This window comes from Prionailurus viverrinus, chromosome X (genome assembly GCF_022837055.1).
Source record: "Prionailurus viverrinus isolate Anna chromosome X, UM_Priviv_1.0, whole genome shotgun sequence".
NCBI lineage: Eukaryota > Metazoa > Chordata > Mammalia > Carnivora > Felidae > Prionailurus > Prionailurus viverrinus.
This window is the reverse complement of record NC_062579.1, coordinates 75,798,651-75,824,622: the sequence shown is the minus strand read 5'-3', so window position 1 is coordinate 75,824,622 and position 25,972 is coordinate 75,798,651. Positions and strand designations below refer to the sequence as shown.

At 41.2% G+C, this 25,972-nt stretch overlaps 1 protein-coding gene across 1 annotated transcript; it reads right to left on the bottom strand.

Annotated features, from left to right (window-relative positions):
• Positions 1-1,629: 1,629 nt before the first annotated feature.
• Positions 1,630-5,455, bottom strand: LOC125157104 (endogenous retrovirus group K member 7 Env polyprotein-like). Its single transcript, XM_047843327.1, has 2 exons — positions 5,385-5,455; positions 1,630-2,948 (listed from the first exon to the last, which is right to left on the bottom strand). Exon 2 carries the CDS (start codon positions 2,785-2,787, stop codon positions 1,981-1,983), a length of 807 nt encoding a protein of 268 aa, XP_047699283.1. The 5' UTR covers positions 2,788-2,948; positions 5,385-5,455; the 3' UTR covers positions 1,630-1,980.
• Between the last annotated feature and the right edge of the window lie 20,517 nt (positions 5,456-25,972).

Here is a 25,972-nt window from a genome sequence, read left to right as displayed (position 1 = left end):
ACATTCATGAAAACTGACTCTTTCTGAGGCTGTTAAACAAATCTTAGAAATAAGTGGAAAATTCAGGTTAAAACTACAGAATTTGATGGGAGTAATGATAATGAAAATGCAATATATCAGAATTGGAAGCTAGAACAATTGTCAGAGTAAATTTTATGGTAAAAATACCTGTGTCAATAAAAATAAGCATAAATAAATAAAACATTCAGTCAAAAAGCCAGATAAAGGACCACAATGGAAACTAAAAGAATGTAGACAGAGAGAATCATTAAAAGTAAAAGTAGAAATAAAAGGGTTAGAAAACAAAACTACAATAGAACTTATGCATAAAGATATTGGCATAAGTTCAGGAGGGATCAACAAGATGCACAAATCAATGGTATAGTAATCAAGAAAACAGGCAGGAAAGGACAGACACAGAACATTTCAAGTAACAAGTGGGAAATTGTCATCAAAACAAAGGAAGATCTTAAGACTCTCAAGTGAAGAACTTGCACAACTCTATTCAACTACACTTGAACACATAGATGAAATGGACGTATTTCTAGAAAATTACAACTTACCCCAGTTGACCCCAGTTGAGACAGAAGGTCTAAACAAACCCATTACTTGGAAGAAATAGATGAACTGGCTCAAGACTCCTGCCGTAGAAAAGCGACTGGAATCCCACCAACAGGGCAGGAGGGTTCCCATTTCTCCACATCCTTGCCAGCATCTGTAGTTTCCTGAGTTGTTCATCATTTTAGCCATTCTGACTGGTGTGAGATGGTAGCTCAGTGTGGTTTTGATTTGTATTTCCCTGATGATGAGTGATGTTGAGCATCTTATCATGTGTCTGTTGGGGGGAGAGGGGAAAATGGGTGATGGGCATTGAGGAGGGCACTTGATGGGATGAACACTGGGTATTATACGTAAGCGATGAACCACGGGAATCTACCCCCAAAACCAGGAGCACACTTTACACACTCTATGTAAGCCAATTTGACAATAAATTATATTAAACAAAAAGAAAGAAAGAAAAGTGACTGGAGTGGTACTTTCCTCAGGCAAATTCTACCAAACGTTTAATGATAAGATGATGAACCAAGTACATAATTGATTCCAAAATCTAGCAAATTTTCACCAAAAATGAAAATTACAGTCTAATTGCACAGAAGAATACGACGAAGGAAGTTTCTTAAATATCAGCAAACACAATCCTATGACAAAAGCATACACACACACACACACACACACACACACACACCAGTTCATGACACGGTGCAGTTTATCCTAAGACTGCAAAGGTGTAATGTCATGAAATCTAATAATATGACTGTTGTATTAATAGAGCTGAGGAGAAAAATTACATGACCACCTCCACAGATGCAGAAAAGGCATTTGACAGCATGAATACCCATTCACATTCATCCATTGATCCATTCATGTTATAGAACTCCAGAAGGTAGAAAGCAGAGGATAATATGTATATATATTTGTGTATATACATATATACATATGTTGCAACCGGCGCAACAAACACCGAGATCAGGGTCCTGAGGGTAGGGGAATGTAAGAAAAAAAAGAGAAGAGAAGCCAGTTTAGGAACAGGAGGGTCCCCTGGGCTGATGGCCCAAGTGATGGCTTTATTTTTGCTGTACACAATCTTTTATATCAAGACTCTTATGGGTCAGGTCATTCTAAGAATAAACAGGTTTCACATGATCGCTGACCAAAACATTTAGTTCTATGTATCTTGTGAACTTTCTAAACGGGTCACAACAAGACCTTGTTGATAGATTGCTAGCAAAACACAGTTCCCATGTTTGTTTCTATTTGACCCGGGGTAGAAAAGGGGGGTAACATTACTGCCAACACCCACAGACCACAGGCTTCAGGAATTAGCTTTCTCAGCCTTGACAAGGCTTTCGTATGCCTTTGCAAGTGGGGGAATGGGAGGGGGAACCACCGGGTTGGCTGAGTCAACAAGGAAGCCATTGCTCAACCCGGTCTCAGCCTGGCACTCACTCCCACATTTCCCCCTATTGTTTGTAATTGCAACATGTGCATCCTGGCTTGGTACGTGGTAAAGGCAGTGAGACCCCATCTCCAGAAACAACACAGCAAGACAAGTATAACAGATATTTCAGAGACAATTCCAATAAAGATCCAAAAGGAATGCTGAAGAATATTAAATGGATTAAACCCATTAAGTTGGTGCAGTATGGTTCCAGCGAGATCCCCAGGGTCAGGGAAACTGAGTGAGCTACTTGCAATAGCATTTATCTCTTCTTGTAGCTGTAAGAGGTCTAAGCTAGTGTTAGTGTCATGCCAAACCCCTTGTAAATGACGACGCACTTGTCCCCATGTCATATTAGTATACTCTAAAGGGGTAACACAGATATGCTTATATGCATCATGACAAATTATAGAAAGTCTGGTACGCAAAACAGCAAACTGATCACCAAGATATATCAATGCTTCTTGTAGTGCCTCCAATTGGGCTTCCAATTTACGGTCTATTCTCTCTTGAGTGGCAAACACCTTGGATACATTATGAGCCAATTCATTTACATGGGATGCTGTTTGGGCACTTTCATGTAAGGATATTACAGATACAGTTGCAGAGGCAATTACAGTCACTGCTACTATGAGTCCAGCAATCAAGAGTCCAAGAAACCGTCTGGTCCTGCGCAGCCGTTTACTGATTTCTAAGGCAAATTGCATTCCATAATTAGGATACCAAGGTCCTGTAACATTTACTGGCAACATCCAATAGGGAGGTTGTAAGAGCAGATAAACCTTCATTTCACTTCTACAGGGTCCATCTACTGGTAGACAATTGGTCAAAACACAAGCAGGACAAGTCAGCCGGTATAACTGATGATGATCTTCTTTCACTGAAGTAATGGTCCCATCTCCAACAATCAAATAGTAGGGAGGTGGAACACAGGCACGCAATTGTAGAACTGGAGAAAGATAATATTCTGGAAAACTAAAACTGTCATTAGTATATATTTTATCAAAGGCAGCATATAACTTCCAAAGATCAGAATGAATTCTTCCTTCAGGGGATTGCAAAATGGTTTGTGGGATAAAGCACTACCATTGTCAGTTTTTATTTTACGAGGTTTGCCCATTGCTGCAAAGGCAGAAAATAGGTGATTTTGAACATCAACAAATGCTTCTCCTGAGTGGGCTGAAGATGTATATAGCCTGAGCAAGTATCTACAGACACATGTATATATTGCAATTTCCCAAAAGGTAAATATTGGGTGATGTCCATTTGCCACAAATCATTGGGCCGAAGACCTCGGGGAATAATGGCATAGACTGGCTGTGGGAAGAATTGTGGACAGATGTCGCGTTGTTTAACAATTTGTCTGACCACCTCATGAGATATTTTGAATTCTCATCGAAGGGCTGCCGCATTCTGATGAAAATTATCATGACTCCTTTTGGCTGTTTCCAAAGGAGTGGTAATGGGCAGAACTTGCAGTAAATGGGTTGCTGCATCGGCTATCCGATTCCCAGCAGCTAGGGGACCAGGTAGACCGGTGTGAGCTCGAATGTGGGAAATATAAATTGGACTGTGCCGTAAATTAAGAAGTTTTTGTATAGCATGAAATAGATGATAAAGTTCCTCATCCGCTGTCAGTATAAAGGCAGTGGGAAGCTGCAACACGGCTTTGACAATGTACTGACTGTCAGAATAGACATTTATAGATTCCGGGTAAGTTTTTAGGGCTACCTGTACAGCACAAGGCTCAGCCCTTTGGGCAGATTTAGTCGTATAATTTAAAGTGATCAAATTTTTATGTTGGGAAGTGACATAATACACTGCAATTTTACCCTCTTTACTAGCATCCACAAAGATGGAAGCAGCATCTTCAATCGGCTGACAAACAATAGGATTATAGGGCAAAATATCTATAAGACTGAAACCTTGTATTAAAGAATCAGAAGGTAGATGAAATTTAATTTGGCCTGTAAAATTAGCCAAGGCGAATTGCCATTCGAAGGACTGGGCAAAAGCAGCGTCCACCAGCTTCTGTGTCAGAAAGACACATGCAATAAATTCTGGATCGTGTCCAAAGAGCTGAACAGCTCAGGATCTTCCTCTAATGATAAGAAGACAAACGATAGATAGCAAAGGATTAATGACATGCAGGGAGTGTAAGGCTAAATGTAGCCATTCAAGTGGGCCATGAGATTGCCACAGAATTGCAAAGGGGATGACTTGAGGTTTTAATATTATTAGATACAAAGGCTGAGAAAGGTCAATTCTAGTGACTTGGGCCTGCTGAATGGCCTGTTCTGTATGTCTTATGGCTTCTTTAGCTTCTTGAGTGAGACTTCGCGGGGACGCTGGAGAACTATCTCCTTTTAGAATATTAAACAAAGGCAGTAATTTTTCTGTGGTGACCCCTAGTGTATTTCTAATCCAATTTATATCTCCTAATAATTTCTGAAAATCATTTAGAGTAGTCAAATGCCCGGTTGTAATTGATACTTTCTGAGGTCGAACAGTTGATTTGGAGATGAGATACCCTAGGTATTCAAAAGGGGCTTCCTTTTGAACTTTCTCAGGGGTAACAATCAAAGTATATGCTTTAAGGCATCTTTGAAGAGAAATAAAAGACTCCTGTAATAATTCCTCAGTTTCAGCAGCCAAAAGTAAGCCATCCATATAATGGATGCAATATACACGGGGGAAGCTCTGTCTAAAAGGGGTAATTGCTCTGGCCACAAACTCTTGACGTAAAGTTGGACTGTTAGCCATGCCTTGCGGTAAGACCTTCCACTGATACCTTCCACTGATACTTAGCAGGTTCCTGTAAGTTCGTGGAGAAGACCTTCCACTGATACCGCTTAGCAGGTTCCTGTAAGTTAGTGGAAGGCAGGGAGAATGCAAAATGTTCTCCGTCACCAGGGGCTAACGGAATGGTAAAAAAACAATCTTTTAAGTCCAAAACTAGTAATTGATATTGTAAAGGAATGGCCGATGGGGAAGGGAGGCCGGGTTGTAAAGCCCCCATGGGCTTCATGATAGCATTAATTGCTCTCAAATCCTGCAGCAACCTCCAGGATCAAGGACCTCTTTAATACAGGTCCAAGTAGACCACAAGGTCCCTGGAACCGCAGCCCCACAAATCTTCATTTGATTCTTAAGTTCCTGACCAACTTGCTGCCAATCCTTTAAATCAACTGTACCCCCGTCTGGAAACCATGGGCAATAATCATGCACTATGTCAAAAAATTCCCTAAGGGCTGACTGAGAAACCTTAATTCCCTTCTCCTTCATAAGAGCCTGCAAGGCAGTTACAAAATATCCCTGTTCCGTAGACTGTTTCTGTCCCATAGTTTTACTCCCGTCGTCTGTGCTGCTGGCACAGTTCCCCTACCTGAATTAGACGCCGTGTGATCTGCTTTCGCTTTCCTCCTTGTTGTCTCAGGTCCCTGTTTGGGCGCCACTTGTTGCCACCAGCGCAACAAACACCAAGATCAGGGTCCTGAGGGTAGGGGAAGAATGTAAGAAAAAAAAGAGAAGAGAAGCCAGTTTGGGAACAGGAGGGTCCCCTGGGCTGATGGCCCAAGTGACGGCTTTATTTTTGCTGTACACAATCTTTTATATCAAGACTCTTATGGGTCAGATCATTCTAAGAATAAACAGGTTTCACATGATCGCTGCCAACCAAAACATTTAGTTCTGTGTACCTTGTGAACCTTCTAAATGGGTCACAACAAGACCTTGTTGATAGATTGCTAGCAAAACACAGTTCCCATGTTTGTTTCTATTTGACCCGGGGTAGAAAAGGGGGGTAACGTTACTGCCAACACCCACAGACCACAGGCTTCAGGAATTAGCTTTCTCAGCCTTGACAAGGCTTTCGTATGCCTTTGCAAGTGGGGGAATGGGAGGGGGAACCACCGGGTTGGCTGAGTCAACAGGGAGCCATTGCTCAACCCGGTATCAGCCTGACACTGGGGTCCGGCCTCCCACATACATACATGCACATACACACGTACACACAAAGCCCCAGCATCCTGCTTAATGGAGAATCACTAGAGGCTTTCCTTATGAAGCCAAAAGCAAGACACGATGCCTACTTTTCTCCTCCAATATTCGCCACCGTGTGAGAGGTGTTATGAATACAACTGACAAGGGCAAGCAATTAGAAGCAAAGGACGAGCTAAAATTCTCTGTATTTGTTGATAATATGATTACATGTTGGAAACCACCCCCCGCCAACGCTAGGAAAAGTACAACAAACAAAAAGAGAATCTAGGAAAGTAGCAGGTTATGCTGTCAACATCAAAACTCAATAACCTTCTTATGTACAAACAAACAAACAAACAAATCATTATACGGCATAATGGGCGAGAAGGAAACGATTGGTCATAAACTCAGCTAGCAATGGACAATGCATAAAGAAAAACCCCGCAAAATTAAACTTGAGGCAGTAGAAAGACATATAATATTCTTAGGTAAGAACTCAAGATCATAATGGTCCCAATGACCCTAAGTTAATTTACTAACTTAATGCAATCCCATTAACATGCCATTAGCTGTTTTGATAGGCTTAGATAAGTTGATTGTCAGATTGTTTGGTAGAATAAACAGCAATTGTGAAATAAATCTGGAAAATAAGTGTAATGGGAGGATGTGACAGTTGGTCCTATCAGATACTAAAGCACACAATACATAGTGTACAATACAAGAAGATGATGTTGACTCATGAATTGACAGCATGACTAATGAAACAGAAAACATGATACTAATACAACCTAATTATATTTTCAAGATTAGGATGTGATTAAAGCAGCATTTCAAATCATTGGAGATGTGACTGATGATTTAGAAGTGCTGTTGTGACATCCAAAAGTCAAATAATCCAATTTAAAAATGGGTAGAGGACACGAACAGACATTTACCCACAGAAGACATACAGATGTCCAACAGACAGAGCCTGGAGCCTGCTTCGGATTCTGTGTCTCCCTCTCTCTCTGCACTTCTCCTGCTCACTCTCTGTCTCTTCCTCTCTCTGTCTCTCAAAAATAAATAAACATTAAAAAATTAAAAAAGAAAAGGTGCCCAACATCACTTATCATCAGGGAAATACAAATCAAAACCACAATGAGGTATCACCTCACCCCTATGAGAATGGGTACAATCCAAACCACAAGAAATGACAAGTGTTGCTGACAATGTGGAGAAAAAGGAAACTTCTTGCACTGTTGGTGGGAATGCAAACGGGTGCAGCCACTGTAAAAAACAGTATGGAGTTTCCTCAGAAAGTTGAAAATGGAACTACCCTACAATCCAGTAATCGCACTACTGGGTATTTATGCAAAAGTACAAGAACACTAATTCAAAAGGATACATGCATCCTTATGCTTATTGCAGCATTATTTACAATAGTCAAATTATGGAAGCAGTCCAAGTGCCCACCAGAAGATGAATAGATAAAGAAGTCACACACACACACACACACACACACACACACACAGGAATATTACTCAGCCATAAAAAAGATGAAACCTTGCCATTTGAAACAACATGAATGGAGCTAGAGAGCATAATGTTAAGTGAAATAAGTCAGTCAGAGAAAGACAAATATTATATCACCTCACTCATATGTGGCATTTAAGAAACAAATGAGGCTCACAACATGGCAGAGAAGTAGGGGATCTGTATTTCCCATGTCTCCCAAACAAAGAAGGACTGAAGTGAAAGGACTCTGAACCCCAAGAGTCTGGGAGGAAAAGAGACTGAGTCTACAAGGGAGAAACTGGGACAGCTTGAGAGACCATAGGTGGGTGATTGCAAACTGGGGGAGATAAAATGGGCTGTGTAGGCACAGAGGGGAGACAAAGAGCGGCTGGGGAAGTGTAGGACTGTATCTGGACAAGAGGAAGAACCTCGGACCAGGATGGAGAGGGATCCCATCTCTAACTGCAGGTTAGAGGATCTCTAACTGCAGATCCCATCTTTGGACTGGGGTCCGCTGCCCTGTTAGCACACCTGGGGAGGAGGGGAGCCACCCCCGGGTTCACTGGGAGATCAGGGGCGCTGTCCACATTAGGAGAAACCGGTCCCCTCCCCTGAAGGGCTGCGGCACAGGACAAAAGCAGCCGGGACCTCATATCGGGAGGCGCTTCCCCAGTACTGGGGCACACGGAGGCTGAGTTTAACTCCCAGCCAAGCGTCCAGGGCAAAGGAGTTGGAGGAGCAAGACAGACAGCCTTGTCTGCGCCTGCGGCACAGGGAGGACGGCTCCAAAGGAGTGATTCGGGACACTGGGTCATGGAGAAGAGACTGGGGGTTTGCCATTTTTCTCCCCACCACCACCAATGTGGGGCCTCAGGGATCAGTCTGCAGGGCCCACAGTGGAGGTGGGACCAGCCTATGCCAAACCAGGTCCTTCCACGCTGGGTAACTGTGTATCTACTGGAGCTGGGTAGACACTGTAGGACCAGACAGACCTCTCCTCCTGACCAGTGCTGCTGCATTGCCTGGATTAATTCTGGGACACTTCTTGCTATATAGATATATTCTCCCCCCCCCCCTCCATTTCTCCCTCTTATCTCTTCCCTCCTCTAGGCTGATTCTTCTGGTTATTGGTTGGTTTACACAGACATATTTAATCCATTCTCTTGATACGTGTTCTACACTTCATTCATTACATTCCTTTCTCTCTCTCTGGAATAATCAAGCCATATAGTTTCTTTGTCTGGGTAATTTTATTCTCATTTCTTTTCCCCGCCTCCTTCCTTATTTTCCTTGCTCTTTCTCTGGATTAAGTCTTTTAGTCTCTCTGCCTGGTTAATGTTTATTTTTTCTTTTTCCCCCGCCCCTGTCATTTCTCTCTTTGTATGTGCTCTTCCATCAGCACCGCCTCCACCCTGTTCTTTACTTTTAGCTGGTGTTTCTGGACTTTTGCTGTTGGATTGTTTTTGTTTGTTTGTTTGTTTTATATGTTTGTGTGTTTGCATGTTCTTGTCTCCTGTTTGACTGCCTGTTTGCTTTCCTTTACAGGGGTATGTCAAGTAAAAAATCAAAGCACACCTGGTGGAGGGTCCAAGACATGACTATGAGTAGGGAACTAAACTAACCAAAGTCACAACAGAGAGCAAGTAACACTTTCCAAAAAAATACCTCCTGAGGGGCCAGGCCCTGGACAGTGTAGGACCACCCTTTAATACAGCAGTGCTCACAGGTGCAGAGCACACAACAAATTTTAAAACTCATAAGGGACAGAAAACTAGCTAAAATGATGAAACGGAAGAATTCACCTGAAAGAAATTCCAGGGAGTAGCGACTGCTAAAGAATTGATCAAAACAGATTTAAGCAACATAACTGAACAAGAATTTAGAATAATAGTCATAAAATTAATTTCTGGGCTTGAAAAAATCATATAGGACAGCAGAGAATCTACTGATACAGAGATCAAGGGACTAAGAAATAGTCATGATGAATTAAAAAATGCTATAAATGAGGTGCAAAATAAAATGGAGGCGGCCACAGTGCAGATTGAAGAGGCAGCGGGGAGAATAGGTAGATTAGAAGATAAAATTATGTAAAAACAGGAAGCTGAGAAAAATAGAGATTAAAAAAATCCAGGATTAGGAGGGGAGAATTCGAGAATTAAGTGATTCAATCAAACGGAACAATATCCGTATCATAGGAATTCCAGAAGAAGAAGAAGAAGAAGAGAGAGAGAAAGGGGCTGAAGGCGTACTTGAACAAATCATAACTGAGAACTTCCCCAATCTGGGGAAGGAAACAGACATTGAAATCCAAGAGGCACAGAGAACTCCCTTCAGGCATAACTTGAATCGATCCTCTGCACAACATATCATAGTGAAACTGGCAAAATACAAGGATAAAGAGAAAATTCTGAAAGAAGCTAGGGATAAATGGGACTTAACCTACAAGGGTAGATAAATGAGGGTAGTAGCAGACCTATCTACTGAAACCTGGCAAGCCAGAAAGGAATGGCAGGAAATCTTCAATGTGATGAACAGGAGAAATATGCCCCCAAGAATCCTTTATCCAGCAAGCCTGCCATTGAGACTAGAAGGAGAGATAAAGCTGTTCTCGAACACACAAAAACGGAAGGAATTAATCACCAGTAAACCAGCCCAACAAGAGATCCTAAGGAGGACTCTGTGACTGAAAAGTTGCAAGGACAAAAATGTACCAGAGACATCACTACAAGCATGAAACCTACAGATAACACGAGTCTAAACTCGTATATTTCAATAATAACACTGAATGTAAATGGACTAACTGGCCCCATCAAAAGACATAGGGTATCAGAATGGATAAAAAACAAGACCTATCTATTTTCTGTCCACAAGAGACTCATTTTAGACCCCAGGTCACCTTCAGATTGAAAGTGAGGGGATGGAGAACCATCGATCATGCTCCTGGAAGTCAAAAGAAAGCTGGAGTAGCCATACTTATATCGGACAAACTAGACTTTAAATTAAAGACTATCACAAGAGATGAAGGGGGTCATTATATAATAATTACATGGTCTATCCATCAGGAAGAGTTAACAATTATAAATGTCTATGCACCGAATATGGTAGCCCCCAAATATATAAAACACTTAATCACAAACATAAGTGCCCTTATTGATAAGAATATGGTAACTGCATGGGACTTTAATACTCCACTTGCAGAAATGGACAGATCATCTAGACGGAGAATCAGTAAAGAAACAATGGCCCTGAAGGATACATTGGACCAGATGGACTTGACAGATATATTTAGAACTCTGCTTCCCAAAGCAACAGAATACACTTTCTTCTTGAGTGAACATGGAACATTCTCCAAGATAGATCACATACTTGGTAACAAAACAGCCCTCAATAAATATAAAAGAATTGAGATCATCCCATGCACACTTTCAGATCACAATGCTATGAAACTTGAAATCAAGCACAGGAAAAAGTCTGGAAAAACTCCAAAAGCATGGATGTTAAGGAACGTCCTACTAAAGAGTGAATCAGTAAACCAGGCAATTAGAGAAGAAATTCAAAAAATATATTAAAATAAATGAAAATGAAAATGCAACAATCCCAAACCTTTGGGGTGCAGCAAAGGCACTCCTAAGAGGAAAATACATCGCATTCCAGGCCTATCTCAAGAAACAAGAAAAATTGCAAATACAAAGTCTAACAGCACACCTAAAGCAACTAGAAGCAGAACAGAAAACACACCCCAAACCCAGCAGATGAAGAGAAATAATAAAGATCAGAGTAGAAATCAACAATACAGAATTAAAAAAACACACAGTAGAACAGATCAATGAAACCAAGAGCTGTTTTGGTGAAAAAATAAACAAAATTGATAAACCTCTAGCCAGGCTTCTCAAAAAGAAAAGAGAGAAGACTCAGACAGATAAAATCATGAATGAAAATGGAATTCTTACAACCAATCCCTCAGAAATACAAGGAATTATCAGCAACTAGTATGAAAAATTATATACCAACAAACTGGACAGCGAGGAAGAAATGGAAAAATTCCTACACATCCACACACTACAAAAACTCAAAAGGTAAAAAATAGAAAATTTTAACAGACACATAACTAGTGAAGAAATTTAGTGAGTTATCAAAAAAAAAAAAACCCACCAAATAACAGTACTGTGCCAGATGGCTTCCCAGGAGAATTCTATCAGACATTTAAAACAGAGTTAATACCTATTCTTCTCAAGCTGTTCCAAAAAACAGAAACGGAAGGAGGACTTTGGGACTCATTCTATGAAATCAGCATTACCTTTATTCCCAAAGCAGACAGAGAACCCACAATAAAGGAGAACTACAGGCCATTATCCCCAATGAATATGGATGAAAATATTCTCAAGAAGATACTAGCAAATCAAAATCAACAGCATATAAATAGAATTATTCACCATGATCAAGTGACATTCATTCCTGGATTGCAGAGCTGGTTCAATATTCACAAATCAATCAATGTAGTATGTCACTTTAATAAAATAAAAGATAAGAAGCATATGATCCTGTCAAAAGATGCAGAAAAAGCATTTGGAAAAACACAACATCATTTCTTAGTAAAAACCCTCGAGAAAGTCAGGATAGTAGGAACATACTTAACATCATAAAAGTCATTTAGGAAAAGCCCACAGCTGATATCATCCTCAGTGGGGAAAAAAATGAGAGCTTTTCCCCTGAGATCAGGAACATGACAGGGAAGTCCACTCTCACCACTGTTGTTTAACATAGTGTTGGAAGCCCTAGCCTCAGCAATCAGACAACAAAATGAAATCAAGGGCATCAAAATGGGCAAAGATGAAGTCAAACTTTCACTTTTCACAGATGACATGATACTCTACCTGGGAAACCAGACAGACTCTACCAAAACTCTGCTAGAACTAATACATGAATTCAGCAAAATCGCATGGTAGAAAATCAATGTACAGAAATCGGTTGCATTTTTACACACCAATAATGAAGCAACAGAAAGAGAAATAAAGAAACTGATCCCATTCACAATTGCACAGAGAACCATAAAATACCTAGGAATAAATGTAACCAAGCATGTAAAAGATCTGTATGCCGAAAACTCTAGAAAGCTTAGGAAGGAAATTGAAGAGGACACAAAGAAATGGAAAAACATTCCACGTTCATGGTTTGGAAGAATAAATATTGTCAAAAGGTCAATACTACCCAAAGCAATCTACACATTCAATGCAATCCCAATCAAAGTTGCACCAGCATTCTTCTCGAAACTAGAACAAGCAATCCTAAATGTGTATGGAACCACAACAGACCCCAAATAGCCAAAGCAATATTGAAGAAGAAACCAAAGTGGGAGGCCTCACAATCCCAGACTTTAGCCTCTACTACAAAGCTGTGATCATCAAGACAGTATGGCATCGGCACAAAAACAGACACACAGACCAATGGAATAGAATGGAGAACCCAGAATTGGACCCACAGATGTGTGGCCAACTTATCTTTGCCAAAGCAGGAAAGAGTATCCAATGGAAAAAAGACAGTCTCTTTAACAAATGGTGCTGGGAGAACTGGACAGCAGCATGCAGAAGAATAAAACTAGACCACTTTCTTACACCATTCACAAAAATAAACTCAAAATGGATAAATGACCTGAATGTGAGATAGGAAACCATCAAAACCCTAGAGGAGAAATCAGGAAAAAACCTCTCTGACGTCAGCTGCAGCAATTTCTTACTTCACACATCTCCAAAGGCAAGGGAATTCAAAGCAAAAATGAACTTTTGGGACCTCATGAAGATAAAAAGCTTCTGCACTGCAAAGGAAACAATCATTAAAACTAAAAGGCAACCGACGGAGTGGGAAAAGATATTTGGAAATGGCATATCGGATGAAGGGCTAGTATCCAAAACCTACAGAGAACTCACCAAACTCGACACCCGAAAAACAAATAATCCAGTGAAGAATTGGGCAGGACACATGAATAGACATTTTTCCAAAGAAGACATCCAGATGGCCAGCAAACACACGAAACGATGCTCAACGTCACTCCTCATGAGGGAACACAAATCAAACCGCACTGAGATACCACCTCATGCCAGTTAGAGTGGCTAAAATGAACAAATCAGGAGACTATAGATACTGGCCAGGATGTGGAGAAATGGGAACACTCTTGTACTGTTGGTGGGAATGCAAACTGGTGCAGCTGCTCTGGAAAACAGTGGGGAGGTTCCTCAAAAAATTAAAAATAGAGCTACCCTATGACCCAGCAATAGCACTGCTAGGAATTTACCCAAGGGATACAGGAGTGCTCACGCATAGGGGCACATGTACCCCCATGTTTATAACAGCACTTTCAACAATAGCCGAATTATGGAAAGAGCTTAAATGTCCATCAACTGACGAATGGATAAAGAAGATGTGGCTTACTCTGGAAAGCAGTGTGGAGGTTCCTCAGAAAATTAAAAATAGACCTACCCTATGACCCAGCAGTAGCACTGCTAGGAATTTACCCAAGGGATACAGGAGTGCTGATGCATAGGGGCACTTGTACCCCAATGTTTATAGAAGCACTCTCAACAATAGTCAAATTATGGGAAGAGCCTAAATGTCCATCAACTGATGAATGGATAAAGAAATTGTGGTTTATATACACAATGGAGTACTACATGGCAATGAGAAAGAACGAAATATGGCCCTTTGTAGCAACGTGGATGGAGCTTGAGAGTGTGATGCTAAGTGAAATAAGCCATACAGAGAAAGACAGATACCATATGTTTTCACTCTTATGTGGATCTTGAGAAACTTAACAGAAACCCATGGAGGAGAGGAAGGGAAAAAAAAGAGGTTAGAGTGGGAGAGAGCCAAAGCATAAGAGACTCTTAAAAACTGAGAACAAACTGAGGCTTGATGGGGGGTGGGAGGGAGGGGAGGGTGGGTGATGGGTATTGAGGAGGGCACCTTTTGGGATGAGCACTGGGTGTTGTATGGAAACCAATTTGACAATAAATTTCATATATTGAAAAATAAAAAAAAAATGTGGCTTATATATACAATGGAGTACTACTTGGCAATGAGAAAGAATGAAATCTGGCCGTTTGCAGCAACCTGGATGGCACCAGAAGGTATTATGCTAAGTGAAATAAGTCAGAGAAAGACAGATACCATATGTTTTCACTCATATGTGTATCTTGAGAAACTTAACAGAAGGCCATGGTGGAGGGGAAGGGGAAAAATGTTACAGTGATGGAGGGAGGCAAACCATGAGAGACTCTTGGACACTGAGAACAAACTAAGCGTTGATGAGGGGTGGGGGAGATGGGAAAGTGTGTGAAGGGCATTGGGGAGGGCACTTGTTGGGATGAGCACTGGGTATTGTATGGAAAGCAGTTTGTCAATAAATTATATTAAAAAAATAAAAAAAAAGAAACAAAACAAGTTAACAAAGAAAAACGAGGGAGGGAAGGAGGGAAAGAGAGAGATAGAGAGAGACAGAGAGAGAGGAGAGAGAGACACTTAACTCTAGATAGCAACCCGATGGTTACCAGAGGGAAGTTGTGTGTGGGGTAATGGTTGAAATAGGTGATAGAAATTAAAGACTATACTTATCATGATGAGTACTGAGTAATATATAGAATTATTGGATCGTTATATTACACATGTGAAACAAATAGAACACTATATGTTAGCTATACTGGAATTTAAATTTAAAAACAATTAAGAAAAATGAAGTGGTGTGGTGATAACAAGATATCCATTCACTCAGGTAAATAGGTAAAAATGGGCCCATTTCTCTGTCTTAAATCAGGAAGAATTTCAAATGCTTCAAATGCTTGTAAGTTTAAAAATGAAATAATACAAGTATTCAAAGAAAGCACTAGAAGCATTAAGTGATAGGGTGCAGAATGAGCCCCAGTCTGGGAGGGAATTTGGTGTGTTACTCCTATTTCTGGTGTCTGACTCCATTATCTCCACTCAGTGACTCATCTCCCTATTCTGTGGTCCACTTACCAACAAGTAGGTGTCTACTCAATATCTAACATGCTCCTCACGCAGTGATCTTGTGCTGTGAAAGAGCAAGGTAAGTGCCCATAAGGTCCTGCCAGCAATAGTGAGCTTTATAGGCCATTGTGATACACATGAAACAATTGCAAAGAAGGGTGTAAAGCAGGGCTCTTGGAAATACTTAATAGCTTTCTACATCAGTCTCTCCGTTCCTTGTTAGAACGTGGAATGTTCAGCGATTATTTATTTTTTTATTAATCTTTAAAATTTTTTTGACAAATTTCATTATCCAGATTCAAAATCAACAAAAATGTTTTTTTTTATTTGTTTTTAACTTGGAGCATACTTGGAGGATACTTCAGAATACATGGTTATTTTTTCAATTTATTTTTTCAGAGAGAGGGAGAGAGAGAGAGAGTGAGAAGGAACATTCAGTGGAGGGGCAGAGGAAGAATGAGAGGATCTTAAGTAGGCACCACACCCAGTGTGGAGCCCAATGCAAGACTTGATCTCACGACCATGAGATCATGACCTGAGTTGAAATCAAGAGTTGGACACTAAACCAGCTGAGCCACCCAGGTGCCCCCAGAATACATGGTTCTAATTATATATATATATATATATATATATATATATATATGGCACATTCCATCCAAGAAAAATAGAATACACATTTTCCTCAAGTACACACAGAAGAGTCCCCTGGTTAAATCATGTAAAAAGAGACATAACAAATATTAACTGCATGTCCTAAGAATAAAAGGAGAGAAGACTCAGAAACCAAAGTGAGAAATGGAAGAGAAAACAATACAATAGATACTTCATAAATGCATAGTGTGATAGAAGATCAGTATAAACAATTATACACTAACAAATCAGATAACGTAGAAAAAAACCAGATAACTCCTAAAAATGCACAAGTTACCAAGATGGAATCATGAATCTTGAATCCAAGAAATAGGAAATCTTCTTAGACCAATGACAAGAATGCAAATCGAATTAGGTGTCAAAAATCTCCCAGAACAGAAAAGCCCAAGACTACATGGCTTCATTGGTGAATTCTACCAAACATTTAAAAATATATAATTAATGACCATCTTTGCCAAAATCTTACAAATAATGTAATAGAGGGAACACATTCAAAATCATTCTATGAGGCCCATTTTACCGTGATACCAAAGCAGGATAAAAACAAGAACAAAAAAGTCTAGTTTGTCCAATGTAAGTACTGATACTCTGGCTTTCTTTTGACATCCGTTTGTGTGATAAATGTTACTCCACGCCCTCACTTTCAACTGCAGGTGTCTTTAGGTCTAAAATGAGTCTCTTGCAGGCAGCATACAGATGGATTTTTGTTTTTTTTTTTAATCCATTCTGACACCCTATATGTTTTGATTGGACCATTTAGTCTGTTTACACTCAAAGTAATTATTGATAGATAGGTATTTATTGCCATTTTGTTACCTGCTTTGTCATTGTTTCTAGAGATTTTCTCTGATCCTTTCTTGTCTTTGTCACTTTTGGTCTCTCCTTTCCACTCAAAGAGTCCCCTTTAATATTTCTTGCAGGGCTGGCTTAGTGGTCAGCTTTTAATCAACTCCTTTAATTTTTGTTTGTCTAGGAAACTCTTTATCTGTCTTTCTATTCTAAATGATAGCCTTGCTGGATAGAGTATTCTTGGCTGCAGACTTTTCCCACTCAGCACTTTGAATATATCATGTCAATCCCTTCTGACTTGCCAAGTTTCTATTGAGAAACCTGCAGCTAGCCTTATGGGTTTTTCCCTTGTAAGTTAAGGTCTTCTTTGGTCTTGCTGCTTTTAAGACTTTTTCTTTATAATTACACTTTGCAAAATTAATTAATTGGTGTTGGCCTGCTTTTGCTGATTTTGATGGGAGTTCTCTGTGGCTCCTGGATCTGGATGTCCGTTTCCTTCCCCAGATTAGTAAAGTTTTCTGCCCTTATTTCCTGAAAAAGATTTTCTGCCCCCTTTTCTCTCCCTTCTTCTTCTGGGACTCCTATATTATGAATGGTATTATGTTTGATGGAATCACTGAGTTCCCTAAGTCTATTCTCATGTTGCATAATTATTTCTCCCTTTTGTTCAGCTTCATTATTTTCCATTATTTTGTCTTCTAGGTCACTAATTCATTCCACTGCTTTTTTCATCCTGCTGTTCATTGCATCAGGCCTGTTTCCAATCTCTCATTTATTGCATTCTTCATCTCTGATTGATCCTTCTTTAACTCTTTTATCTCTGTGGTAAGGGTCTCGCTGATGTCTTCAATTTTTTTTTTTCTCAAGCCTAGTGAGTATCCTGTTGATTGGTACTTTAACAGAGATTTTTGCCCTCTGCAAAGAGAAGTAAAAAACACTGCGCAATAAAATATGTCTCTCTACCTTCAGGACCGGGTTTAAATGACACAGGAGGCAAAGGCCCTCCCTGTCTCTTACGCTGCATGTTGGCAAGGACTAGGATCAAGGCTGACTAATAGGATGCTGGCCTGGGACTCATTTGCTGCATAAGAATAGCTGGTGTCTCCAGAGCCAAGACCTTGACATGCCTTCACATACACTTGGGGAGACTACAACAGAAATCCAGGCCTGCTGACCTCAAGTCCTGTGCTTTCCCCTCAATCTGTCCCTCTCATACTGAGTACAGCTCTCGTCAACTCCCCCTCCCTTCTACACCAGAGTTAGTTCACTAACTTTGGGCCCCAATCTCAGGAGGGCAGTGCTCCTCCCTGACTCAGAAATTTAGGCAGTCATCTCAAACCAAGTTCATGGAATGTTAACTGCCAAACCTTTCCACGTGTTTGCTTGGCAATAAACATGGGAAATCTTTCAAAGATTACACGTCATTGGGCCTGCCATCACCTGTCTGGTAATGCCTCCTCAGGAAGCGGTTAAGCACATGCGTGTGTCCCTAGACACAGAATGCCTATGCTTGCAGCTCACTCATTTCAATGCTCTGGCAAGGGCTGAGTTTAGATAGAGAGTGAGAGATCTCAGGGGAAAAGGAGTTAGGGAGGGGAGCGAGGGAAAGAGGTTCACATAATCATACTCTGTTTTCACAGCCCTGGGATTCCACCAAGGGTTTTGGTCATGGATGAAGAGGGAAATCCTCCAGTTCCACTGAATGTTTCTCATTCCTTAAGATACTGCCTTCTCACACACGTTTAAGTCCCTGCATATCCCACATCCTTCTTTCTCCTCAGCAGAGACAATGGTTCTACTTCCTTGATTCAAGCCCTGGAGGCCCCTGCAATAGCCAAGTACTAATGGTTTATATTAGTAAAGATGGTTGGAGCTGTTTCAGAACTGCAGAAGGAGTGGTCTTCTAGAGCTGTGGGTCTCCAACATTCCCGACACTTTCAAAGATGCATTCAGATCTGTCCTGACAGCCACCTACTTCCTGCAGCCCCCAAGTTCCAAATGGGGGCAGCAGGCAGTAATAATAAGAAATTTCCATTCACAGTGTTTAAAAAATGTCAAAAACATGATAATTTAAAAGTACTACAGGTCACTAAGTCACAGGAATAGACGGCACATCATAGGGAATATGGTCAATGGTATTTTAAGAGCGTTGTATGGTGACAGATGACAGCTACACTTGTGGTGACCATAGCATAACATATGGAGTTGTTGAATCACTATGTCTTACACCTGAAACTAATGTAACATTGTGTGTCAACTATATTCAAAGCAAAAACAAAGTACTACAGGTCAGTATAAAAAATTCACCATTGGCTTGGGAAGTGTCAAATGTCAGTGCCAAAATACACTTAGGGCAATTGGAGCCCTGGTGGCTTCAAGGTACAGTGAAGAAACTAGAATAATTCCAGGTTTCATGACTGAGCAGACATTCACATAGCAGTTTCTCCAAATTCCTTAGCCTTTCCTAACTTCAAATACCCTGACTTAAACCATGAACTGAATAATAGTTTACTTGAATAAGAGTTTGGATAAAAGGAGATACAATTTTCAGTACTATTTGCTTATATTAGCTTTGCCAGTGTTGATTTTCCCACCTTCTAGATCATCTTTCCTGGAGGAAATGCCTGTTTCTCTGACTCCTCCGTGTCTGTCTACTGCCTTGAAAAACAGTCAATTCGCATGGTTCCCATTCCCAGGTCTCTTGGCCCCAGGAGAAAAATTTCACTTGGACCACCATTATTATCGTCATCATCGTCGTCGTCGTCATCGTCGTTGTCATCATCATCATCATCATCACCTCCAAGAGTGGCTGTTGAGTGAGCACCCATGGTGGAATGTAAAATGACCAATCATAAATCCTTGGTGGCCTATCATCTACATAACAGGTTGCTGGATATATGAAATATTCCTGACTCTTCTTTCATTTTGTCCCCTCTCACCCACAGAGGGCTTTTAGACTTTTCCCATTATCAATCCCTTTTTGCTTAGGACGTGAAGTTTTAATACCACAGGTGAAATGCCAAGTGTTTAAGTACTGTGGTCCTTTGCAGTGTCACAAACTGTTGTAACATAAAGGATAGCAACTTCCTACCTTCAAAACCTCATTTTTAGGTCATTTGGGGTTAATATCTGTTAAGTATGGATTGATTATTGTGATGAGCACAAAAGCTGGAACCCAATTATATGGTTTATGATATGTGGAAATCTTACTTAGGCTCTACTGGCTTACCCTTGGTCATCTGTAAAAGGAGACCCACAATGCTTTCCTTACAGAACTGTAGGGGGGAGGTAAATGGGAAACCTGGTACAGAGTACATGACACATAGGAAGACTTCAAGAAATGTGCGTCTTGTCCTATCTTTCTCCTCCTTCCCAGAGAGTGATGACTATTACCTAAAACCGAACAACATAACTCCCACAGAGACCACCCGGAAATGTGGTAGTAAGTATCCCCTACTCACATAATGAATGAACCTTTAGGGCCATTTCTGTGTTGCAGGATGGCTTTGCTGAGGGATTTGGGGGTGAGAGAAGAAGATCATCAAGCTGTGCCCTTTGATTCATTGTCATATCCCTTTTCTATGTTTATCTTCTACATTGATATTGGAAAAGCAGTTTCTCGTGGAGCCCCCAAATGAAGAGAGAGTGCAGATAAAGAGGAGGCAGGAATCACAAGCCCTTGACCCGGACACCAGACCCATTACACCCTACGGGACCATGCACCGGAATTCCATCAGCTTCACCATCAGCTTCTTCAAAGAGAAGGGCTGGGGAGTGTGTATCCACATGGGCACAATACTGGAAATGTGTAAAACTGCAAGTTTTCAAGCCCTAGAAGGTTTTCATCTATCAAGGAGACTGTTGGTTGTCTTTTGGGGAGTGTAAGAGGTAGAATCTCATTCCTGTTCCTGCCTAGGTGACTCTGGAAGATGGACTTTCCTTTGTGATGAGTCTGAGTTTATCATCTGTTAAATGGGTATAATGATGCCATCCTCAGAGAATTTTTGTGAGAGAATACTGCACATATATAATTGTGTGCATGTTTCAGCTACAAACATATAAGTGTTATCGTGGTGTAAGTGCCCTTTGGCATCCTCTTTTCTCTGAAAATAGTGTTTCTGAGATTTCTCTAATAAGGTGACGGTGGGGCTGTTTTGATATGACCAGCCATGTTTCCATGGCCTTTCTTACACATGCTTCCTCGGGCACAGGTTCCCAAGTTCTCTGCAGGTCAGAAATAAGAGTGGGGCTGCTGATGGGACCCCACTTTCCTCTCTGACAGAAGCTGCCTAATGTCTCTGCAAAGAAGTTGCAAAGAACCAAATTAGCTCTCCCCCAGCAGTATATGGAGTTCTCATTATCCTGTTCCAACCAATTTCCATCTAAACAGGATGCTGCATAAACAGAAACTCACTGAGCAGGTTTGCTTGTCAAACTCTAGAATTATTGTAGGACATACTATGAGGCATAAAATGGGACCATTAGCTAAACACTTAGGAATGTGTATGAAAAATATGTCATTAAAAGAGAAGTGAGATAGGGAAAAATGAAAGCATTCTAATATTCTAACGGGGTGATATTACATTAGGGATTCATATTAATAATGTGGTAAGACCCACTCTTTGCAGAGATCTGGAGAAAGAGGCATAACCTCCTCGCCATGTGTGTCTGTGCTTTGGAGTCACACACACCCATGAAGGAAGGATAGCCATACCTCACTACCAGGGTTATCCTGAGATTTAACCCAGCCACTGAATGAAAAACAGGAGTCAGAGCCTTGTAAGCAGTTTCCTCTGTAAAGATTAGCTGTCTTTCCTCCCTGGAGCTGGGAACTCCTGAGGCAACTTGTCCTGCCCTCTCAGCCAGGGCCCCTTAACTTGGGTGCTTCAGAATCACCTTGCTGATTCTTTCCTTAACCCTTCTCTGAATCTCCCTAAAAGGTGGAAATCGGGCTTCTGTATCAAAGGCCACTTAGGTTATTAAGCCATGACCAAATGGGCCCCAGAAAACAAATAAAGCATCATTTGGCACCAACAACCTGTGGGAATGACTTTTCCCCTTCATTCCAGCAAGGCCAGGTATTACTAGCTTTTGTTTTTATTGCTCATCCAATTTTCTCATATTCCCTAGACATGCCTCATGGGAGAGTCTTCTGAGAGGGTCGTCAAACTTACAGAATCACAGCTCTTGTCCCTCTGCAGTATCTCCAGGAGCTCAAAGAGAATACATGCTTCTTTGATGTTAACCCGCAGGTAAACTGAGAGGACACAAAATTCCTTACTTAAGTGGACATGGTGTGTTGATTTTAATCCCTGACCCCAAACTTCACGGATCAAGAGAAGAGATCGCAAATGACTGATGATGCCCTACTTGTAAAAAGATACCATCAATTGGGGATGGTGACCCAAGCGTGGGGCCAGGGTCTGCCTCTACTTCTCTCATTCCCTGAGCTATTTCGTGTGGACAAAGATGTGTTCCATGACGCTCTGAGGGCATGTGCGTCTTGGGCATTAAGGAGAGGGAGGAATGCTAGGGAGGTGTTAGCTGTTAAGGAAACCCTTAGCATAAAGGATGCTGATGGAAGAAATGAGTGCAAATCAGGGGCCCTCGATCGGGTTGGCCAGTTATGAATGTGATGCCTAATAAGAGGGGTGGCACATGCTCTTTTCTCAGAGGCATGAGAAATCCCTGTGTGGGGATGATACTTCCATGTTTGTGTGCCTTGGAACCTAGTTCTGTAGGCAGCTCCTGGTATGTGAGTGTAGGGCCTCACATGGTGTGGAAGGGGTGTTGTTGGGAGGGTAGACTCCTTTGAAGAACATAGACGGTCAGAGCTACTTTTGAGACCCCGCTACCTGTGGCCAGGACAGCGTCCTCCAGCTGAGAGAGGGACAGGAGAGAAAGCTACATCAGCATAGGTTTCTCCCTTTTTCTCTGTCTCTCTCTGTTTCCCCCCTATGGGCAACTAACACTTATTGCTCATCTCTTTCCAATTAGACTTGCCTATTCATGTAGTAATACTCAACACATTAATCTAATCTTGGCATCTCCTATACACTAATAAAAGTAAAATAAAATCTAATATGTAATTCTAGTAAGAGAATAAAATCACACAATTAATTTCAGAGATAAGATAATGACAAGATAAAATTCTACTCCTATTTCTAGTTTATAAAACAGAGCTAGAGCATAATAAAAATACTGGTTTAGCATGGATGTAGGAATGTTGTATTGTTTGGTAGCTGTCTCTCTCTCTTTTTAAAATGTTTGTTTTTGATAAAGAGAGAGAGAGACAGAGAGAGCATGCACATGCGAGTGGGGAAGGGGCAGAAAGAGAGGGAGAGAGAGAATCCCAAGCAGGCTCCCCACTGTCAGCCCAGAGCCTGACATGGGACTCAGTCTCACGAACCATGGGATCATGGCCTGAGCCAAAACCAAGAGTAGGGTGCTTAAATGACTGAGCCACCCAGGCGCCCCATTGGTAGCTGTCTCCTAAAGAAAGAAGCACCCACTTCTTTGGTAAAATGAGAATGAAGATCATCAACTTTGGCTGAGCGAGATGTTGGACTGAGGCATTTTGAGCCATTTACATGTTTCATAAACTTGAACTAGAGCTTAGGTTTGCTGAATCCCAGCTCTGTGTTCTCCTCATGAAGCACTGCACTCCTTGCCCTTCAAAGGACAGGAAAGATTTCCTTCTTGTTTTAAGGTTGAATAGTATTCCACTGTGTGTGTGTGTGTGTGTGTGTGTGTACACATACACACACACATATATATATATATATATATACACACACAAATATATATACACACTCACTTACCTGTGGAAACCTTTTTAAAAAAAAAGTCAATGTCTTAGTAATAGAGAGTGGAATGGTGGTTACCAGGGTCTGGAAATGGGAAGAAGGGGAGATATTGACCAAAGGGTACAAACTTTCAGTTACAAGATGAATAAGTTCTAGATATCTGATGTACAACATGGCGACTATAACTAACAATAATGTATTGTATACTTGACATTTGCTAAGAGAGTAGATCTCAAGCGTAATCACCAAACACGCAGAAAGAGTGGTAAATATGGGGGTAGATGGATAGGTTAACTAGTTTTATTGTGGTAATCATTTCACAATGCACACATATACCAAAACATCAGTCTGCACACCCTAAATACATGTAGTTTTTATGTATATGTCAAATATAAAGAAATAAAAAAAATAAATAAAAAAAGACACAAAGGCCAGTGCCAGGTTTTACTGGTTTGAAGACACAGTTTCATCACCAAAAAGGGGGGACTGACAATACTCCCTTATGGGGTGGTTCTGAAGATGTAACCCCACCCTGTGTGTGCATAAAACAAGGTCCATGCAAATATAACCCCTTAGACACTGGAGTGATTGGAATATGGAGGGATTGGTCAATGGTGCAGTTTGCTCAGGGCACAGAGGGCTTGGCACACAAGGGCTAGACATACAGGCTGGGTCCATAGGATGTGGGGCCTTGGCAGGGAGAGGAGGTGGGCTGCCTTTGAGGGTGTTTGTAAGAGCGATTGTCTTTATCCACTTTCCTAATATCACCAGCATTAACCGGGACTGCTGCTCCTTCCAGGGGATATATTTGACTCTCAGGCTCTGCTTCTATGCAACAGTCTCCCTCTGAGACCACAGCAGGACTCAGAGACACTGCTCTGGTCAGCTGTGTCCACAGCATCCTGGAGAGGGGAAGATGAGAAGGGGGTGGGAATAGGTCTGGGAAGCCCTTCCAGGGGTGGGGTCCTGGGTTCTGGAGCAGCCTGCTCTCCCAGAGGGGCTCGTTCCACAGTGTGGACATGTTAGGTGACACTGATGAGGGAAGACAGTGAGTAAATGGGATAGATTAATGAGCCAAATACAGATATGGGGTCAAAACACTAAATAAAGCTTGTGTTTAGTCTTTCCACATACACAGGACTTTTTCCAAACAGAATTGGTGGCATGCTCTCCATACTGTTTCATGAATTATTCTAATGAATAACACATCTTTTTTTCTCCTTTCAAAAATTAGGAATTTTAATATTAAAGAAAGCAAAAAGCACAATGGAGACAGATGCCCCTTTGCTGGTCACATCGAGAATTGCAGTTCTAAAAATCTTGGATGGGGACACAGCCAGAGTGGTGGGAAGGAAGCAGAAAAGGACCTGGGTTTGGTGGGACCAGAAAGAGCCTTCCAGGGGCCCCTGGGTGGCTCAGTCAGTTAGGTGTCTGACTTTGGCTCAGGTCATGACTTCGTGGTTCGTGAGTTTGAGCCCCACATCGGGCTCTGTGCTGAGAGCTCAGAACCTGGAGCCTGTTTCGTATTCTGTGTTGCCCTCGCTCTCTACCCCTCCCCCTGCTCCAACTCTGTCTCTCTCTCTCTCTCTCAAAAATAAACATTAAAACAAATTAAAAAGAGCCTTCTGGAAGTTTCTACCCACTGGCAGAAGTCCCTCTGCATCCATCACTTTTTGTTATCTGTAAGTCTCAAAACAGAAAGCCCATCCCTGTCTGAGTTGGAGAGAAAGCTGCACTTTGAGCATGTGTATGGGATGATAGAGCTTGCAGCATAAAAACACAGACTCGCAGAATATTGTGTCTCAGCCATAGAAACACCCACCCCCCCCCACACACACACACAGTCTACCATGTCTAAGTAATTAGTTTTGAACTTGCTTTCCCTCCCACAAGCACTCTATTTTGTACATGTTTCAAAAATAGTAAGTACATATGTACTTTTTCCTTTGTCAATCCATTTCTAAATTCCTTGTCTCCACATTATTACCTTGATGATTTTCCTGATGTAACATTTCAAACAATATGTGAATGTGTATTTATAAATTAACGTTACTTGGTATCTGTCATTTTCTAATTCCCATCCTCTGACCGAAAGGGGCCTCTGTCAATAGATGGGTACATGCTCTCCAGAGGTGGTTATTTGTAGGTAGAGATTTAACTTGCATGTACAGATTATATATGTGTATATATAATATATATATATTCCTATTCACATATATACACATATATATGTGTATACACATATATACACATA

Coding starts and splice junctions, on each gene's coding strand:
- LOC125157104 (XM_047843327.1), bottom strand. CDS start 2,787: ATGAAGGTTTATCTGCTCTTACAACCTCCCTATTGGATGTTGCCAGTA.